At 43.8% G+C, this 6573-nt stretch overlaps 1 protein-coding gene across 1 annotated transcript; it reads left to right on the top strand.

Annotated features, from left to right (window-relative positions):
- Nucleotides 1-255: 255 nt before the first annotated feature.
- LOC144174562 (GDP-Man:Man(3)GlcNAc(2)-PP-Dol alpha-1,2-mannosyltransferase-like) lies at nt 256-4837 on the top strand. Its single transcript, XM_077703331.1, has 3 exons — nt 256-825; nt 1089-2029; nt 4320-4837. The coding sequence occupies exons 1-3, from the start codon at nt 620-622 to the stop codon at nt 4598-4600; spliced, it is 1428 nt and encodes a 475-aa protein (XP_077559457.1). The 5' UTR covers nt 256-619; the 3' UTR covers nt 4601-4837.
- The last annotated feature ends 1736 nt before the right edge of the window (nt 4838-6573 follow it).

Below are 6573 nucleotides of genomic sequence, written 5' to 3'. Positions count from 1 at the left end.
ATGGCCGCCGAAAACACGTGACTTCCTCCACACTTTTGCCAATGCGCGGGGATAGCTGGGGGCCTCTCCTAAGCTTTTTTTTCCTCCATGGTCTCCAGCGACTCAAGCAAGTCCAGACTGCAGCATAAAGAAATGGCGAATGCAACGACGAACAAAACTGTTCATGCTACGACGCCTCGTTAGTACAAAAGTGACAAAAAGGCCACGGCCGAGCCACGGAGCCACCACCATCCAAAAAGGCCGAGCCACGGAGCCACCACCATCATCATCATAGTCGAAAGTGATACGCGCTCGGCGTTGCTCGGCGTGGCCTGTCTGCAATCGTTGATCCGTGTTTGTATCTTTGCTCCATTGCTCGCCGCCACCCTTGGCTTGCGAGTGGCAATCCCAGGGAATGTAATGTGGAATGGCAGATGCCGGCTACTGTTTGCGCCGCAACGAAGACACAAACTTTCCCGCCTGCCTCGAGAATCGTCTGCTGCGGTGCGCGCTACGTGGTGACTTGTGCATGTTGTGACAGAACGCTGAGTGATCGTGTTGACGTGTCGTGTTTTTAACAGCAAGCGCTGTGAGCGACCGGTCTTTCAAAGTCGCTGTTCGTTGTTTCTGAGGGTGCACCATGGTGCTCCTGCTGCTCGCCTTCTTTATCTTGTGTCTCCCCCTGGCTCTGCCTTTCCTGTGGCTGCGAATACGAAAAGTCAGAGATGCCAGCCGCCAGAAGTTTCCAGGAGCGAAAGAAACGTGGGGCTTCTTTCACCCGTACGCCAACGCCTGCGGAGGCGGAGAGCGTGTTCTCTGGGCTGCTGTCCGTGCGATTCAAGAAAGGTAAGTTATTCTAGCTATCTGTGCCTCCAGAGACATTTGATTTGAGTACTGGATTACTTCGCGGTGAGCTGAGTAATGCTCAAACATTATTTACCTTTACGCCAACGAGGAGTTATAACTGCGCTGTGTAAGCAGCGCATACACTCACTTGATTTAGAAACAAGATCGACTGGCTGCATCCTAAACCTGACCAATCGATCCTGACCAATATCGACGTTACAGAGTCGCTGAGTTGATTTTGTATATGCTGATCTTTTTCGCAGGTATCCAGACCACCAGTGCGTTGTCTACACGGGTGACAAGAATGTCTCGGGAGAGAATATCATTGACACCGCCGAGAAGCGCTTCAATATCAAGATTCGGAAGTCTACCGTGCACTTTGTGTTTCTCCGGGGTCGTTTTCTGGTGGAAGCGCGGCTGTATCCAGTGTGCACCATCTTGGGCCAGAGTCTCGGATCGATGATACTTGGCCTAGAAGCTGCCCTCAACTTTGTTCCCACCATATTCGCCGACACCACGGGATACGCGTTCACGATGCCAATCTTCAAGCTTCTGGGTGGCTGCAAGGTGATGTGCTACACCCACTACCCAACCATCAGCACAGACATGCTGAGCTCTGTGGCCAGAAGAGTAGAGGCCCACAACAACCGGGGGGCCATTTCACGGAGTGCCCTCCTCACGCCGGTCAAGCTCCTCTACTATCAAATGTTCGCTAAATTGTACGGGCTTTGTGGATGGTGCGCTGACATCGTCATGGTGAATTCTAGTTGGACCAAAGGACACATTCTTGAGCTGTGGCAAATGCCGACGCAAACATTCCTGGTGTACCCTCCAATCAGTGTAACAGACTTCACCACACTCCCTATCGATGAAAAAGATTCAGCGACAGGTGGCGAGTTCAGAGTGCTATCCTTGTCGCAATTCCGCCCCGAAAAGGACCACATACTTCAGCTGAGAACGTTGGTCGAGTTGAAAGGACGGCTGTCGGACGCGGACTTTGCAGCCTTCAAGTTCGTCATGATTGGGGGCTGCCGGAACCAGGAAGACGAGCAACGGGTGCAGAAACTTAGGCAGCTTGCTGCAGAAGTTGGTGTTGAGGCAAACGTGGAGTTCAAACTGAATGTTCCTTTTTCGGAACTCATGTCCGAAATGAAAAGTGCTTCTGCAGCCATTCACACCATGTGGAATGAGCACTTTGGAATGTGTAAGTTGGTTTCTTTTGCAGTAGTGTGGTGTGGTGATGCTTTTTTTTTTTATACTACAACAGGAAGCAACATTGAACAGACTATTTAAAAGGCACGTCAGAAGGTTGTTGAAAAGTTCCAAGCCAAACAACCACACCTTTTGTGGCTCTGCAGGCAATAGCGCGCAGATACCCCAGCATATTCTTACGTGCTGGACTTTGAGGGCACGGTCTACACTCAAACATAGGGGTACAACAGCAACGAAGCGTTAGAGTTTTACAAAGGAGTACTGCACAAGGTTATTTCTTTACGAATTTGTGATACAGGGCATCATGTATATGTATACACTGTACTGCTTAGACGTATTCGGCTATGATGTATTTCATGGTTAAGATGGACAACAGTTTTGCTACAATGTGAAAAAAGAAAAAGAAGTCTGCTTACGTTAAAACGAATTTCTGATAATGCAAACAAATTTTCGCGATCCCTTCTTATTTAGCTGTACTTATTAGGCGAAAGGTAAATTTGCCATTACTGTGAGTAGCCGAGTGCTGCTATAGACATACTAACCCAGAGAGTTTCCAGCGTGTTCAGTGTTTTCTTGTTTTTGTTCCCAACATACTTTCATGGTGTCATGTTCCATCTAGAATGTCTTAAGATATCGTAACTTCTTGGTTGGGTAATGGTGTAGTTAGGATTCTAAAAACACTCCATAAAGTGACATGAGAGAGCCTTACAAACATTGCATAATACATTGTTAGGATTAAAATGTGGTTTATGTTAGGAATTATTGGATTATTAATTGGACTGGATGGGATTATTACTAAGAATAATGTGGAGTTTATGTCCCAAGTTTGTTCCACTAACTTGTCTTGCTTTTTGAAGTGAGAAAATTAAATTCAAAGGTACCGTTACAGTTTCATGATTATCAGCGCAAATTTGCGAGCATCAGCTGTGACGACAGTTGGGCAAGTTTGCAGCTCGGGATATAGCGAGTTGGAAGCCTGGATAAACTATTTAATTTGTATAAATTATCAATGAACAAGCTGGTGTTAAAATTAACCAAAACACGGGAACATAGCAATTCTGAGGACGTGGATAGAATCAAATCACACTGCAGACATTTTGTGATGTTGTGTGAGCTGTTGAAGTGGATGTAAAAGGCCTATGAACTTTCGTCTTCTTCTGAGCTTTACATGTAAACTCCAGACTTCCTCTGAATGCTAAAGTAAAAGGTTATGTGGGTTGAAATAAACAATGCATCCTTAAATATGACTGAGACAGATTCGCTTCATTGTCGCTTTGAATGCTCTCAATGAAGCGACAAGCAAAACATCTTCCTTAACAGTAGTATTGGGCAACAAATGTTTGCTGGGGAGTCTTACTTGCAGTACCAAAAAAAAAACTCTGGGGTTCATGTTCAATTAAGGGGGCACACTGGTCTTAAACCAGAAAAGTTTAATTTTACAGTTAGAATTAATAAAATTGGGGGATATATGCAGTTTTTCATTCTGACTGGGGATATGAAATTTGTTTTTGTGTAAAACAAGTAAATTCAAATTTATTTGAATTTTTACATTTTGTTTTTTGACAGCATCTGTAAAAAAACTGCTGTAGGGATACAGCTGAACAAGGTACCAGTGAACTGTGTGAAAATCAAGGAGTGCAATAAGACTAACATTATTATTCTATCTAGTCTGTAGCAGAAGTTACAACTGTTTGAAGTTTGGGCCTGGAACGCAGGAACTGGAAAAACTGGTTTAGCCTTCCAGGCCCAAACTTCAAACGGTCGTAACTTCTGCTACAGACCAGATAGAATGATAAAATTTAGTCTTATTGCACTCCTTGATTTTTGCACAGTTCACTGGTACCTTGTTCAGCTGTATCCCTACAGCGGTTTATTTTACAGAAGCTGTCAAAAAACAAAATGCAAAAATACAAATAATTTCGAATATATTCATTTTACACAAACACAAATTTTATATCTACAGTCAAAATGAAAAACTTCATACGTCCCCAAAATTTTATCATCACAACTGTAAAAAAAAAGTTTTTGATCATAGACCCATGTGCCCCCTTAAATGTCCATCTGCAGGGGTGGAGCAGTGGCGTGAAATACCACTGCTGTAAATAGTGGATTCTCATTCAACGGAAAGTTTTTAAACATTGCTGCTAAAATTGAGCCTTTCTTTGGAGTTTTGTTTTAAATGGAACCCCTCAGCTACTGAAACTGCTGATAAAAGTTCCCAATTAATGAGATGCCACCGTACAGCAGAAATAAACCCTGTGTTTCTGCTTTGTGTGTTGCAGGTGTTGTTGAGTGCATGGCCGCTGGTCTCATCATGGTCGCGCACAACTCTGGTGGGCCCAAGATGGACATTGTGGTCGACTGCAATGGAGGACGCACTGGATTTCTGGCTGACAGTGTTGCCAGCTATGCGGCCACATTCAAGACCATTTTCGAAATGTCTCCCAGTGAAAGAAGAAAGATCAGACAGAATGCAAGGCTGTCGTCAGAAAGGTTTTCTGACGAGATTTTCACTAACGCGTTTATTGGTACGATTGAACCGCTAGTCTCGAAATCAAACTAGAGGCGGCCACTGTTGCGTAGTGAATGTCCTAATTGTTTATGTGAATGGTTTTTTATTTTGCTTTCAATAAATGCCATAACTAGTGATTGACCCTTAAACTCGTGTGTATAAATAGTGTTGCATTCGCTGAATTTTGGGAGTATCCATGGTCGTTACCATTGTTGCGCGCATTTTATGTTTATGGATGTAGCAATACTTAAGACAAGTGAATTAAACATTGTTCAGAGGTTGTCTTTATGTCTTGTGCCTTTTCTCCATCTTTGTCTTGTGTTTGTACAGCACGCTCGAATACAGCCATGTACCAACTAGCAAACGGAAGAAGGAATGTCACATATAGCCTCTTAACTTCTCGCATTGAAAGCTTGCATCAATGGACACGTAGGAAATGGTGTGAAGGATCGAATTGAGGGAAGACTTCTTTTGAGGGAAGACTTCTGAGGGAAGACCCAAAGCAGCTGTTGATGATTACATGTGGCTTGCCAAGGAGCTCGCCACAATGCACATTTTCTGAGTGGAATCAGATAATTACTGCCACAGTAGTAACACCACTGACCAGAACTAGCACTGCTCTGTGAAGCGGCTCGCATGCACAGATCACTCTGAGCAGTAAATGATACTTTCACTCGACGCAACTGGGGACAATTGGTTTCAAGCATTTTGGTACCAGAATGAAAATGTGTATCTACAACATTGTGTACAGCATAGCACAGTAACTTGTACTTGGCACTAAGAACATCAAGGACATTGAGTACATGCATAACACCACTGAGTTTTGCACAGTCAACGAGCAGTGTACTTAACTAAATATAGTCTGATGATTGAGCATTCCATGTGGGGTTTTTCATTTTAGGATATCTTCCATGCTGACATCAGTACTGTTCTCCCTCACAGCTGGCCGCTGCGTTCCTTTTGAAACTGCATGAGCTAACTCGAGAGTCGACAGAAACACTTACGTCATTGTGGGCCTCACAGAGAGCAGTTTTGCTTCCTACAGGGACTTCAAGCAGCAGAGCTCGTGAACAATGAGCCAGAGCCTTAGACGCTAGACGCCTTCAATTTCACAAACTTTTGCCCAAAGTACCGTAGCTTCCCCTCGTTTCTCATAAAGACTTTCGAGTAATTTGCCAATTCCAAATGACACTGGCATATCTCTTGCATGCAGCATCACTTACACTAATGGTAAACTCTATCAGGTTACCTGGCACCTAGACCCGACTATATCGGTTACCTGTTCGAACTGGCACCTGCTGAAGATGCAGTTTTATATCTCTGGAACAGGCACCTGAAACTTCCACTCCTGCAGCATAAGGAAGGGAATATAAATTGACTGTTGCTGAATAAGGGGAATGTGTGCGAATAATGAATTTGGGACTGCAAATTGAATAGCAATAGTAAAAACTGACTGCAAATTGAATCAGATTTTCAAATGCGGATGTCTTTTGTGTGTATAGAGCTCCCAAAGAATAACTACAAAAGGAAAAAAATGCGACTAGGTGGTCGGGCCTTAACACATTCGAGTGTTCTTGTATAGTGCTTGATGAAAGAGTACTGCAGAAAATAAAAAATAAAAAATGGGTGGCAATTACGATACCCCCTGATGCGATACAGTCGAACACGGATATATCGAACTCCAAGGGGATCGCGAAATAGTTCGATATATGAAAAATTCGATATAAAAAATATGGGCTCTGGGACCTCACCTATGGCGGACGATCACTTACCGATCGTCGCATTCAAGAATGACAACTAATTCCGCACTCACGACTCAACAGGACGCTTTATTTCCGTAAAAAAAAAAAAAAAAATCGCTGATTTTGGCCTGCTTCTTTGTCCTGGAAATGAAATTAAAGACGCTGGTCTCGATCTTATCGAGGCTGCACAACTAGAAAATTCCAGCAGTACGCTGCGCCTTCGCACACCATGCACAACATGCACGCAAAAGAAGAACAGTGCGCACGTACCTCAAGAACTTT

Source organism: Haemaphysalis longicornis, unplaced genomic scaffold (genome assembly GCF_048455015.1).
Source record: "Haemaphysalis longicornis isolate Haplotype H1 unplaced genomic scaffold, Haemaphysalis longicornis Haplotype H1 scaffold_3, whole genome shotgun sequence".
Classification (NCBI taxonomy): Eukaryota; Metazoa; Arthropoda; class Arachnida; order Ixodida; family Ixodidae; genus Haemaphysalis; species Haemaphysalis longicornis.
The sequence above is the reverse complement of the archived record's forward strand: the minus strand, read 5'-3'. Positions and strand labels throughout refer to the sequence as shown.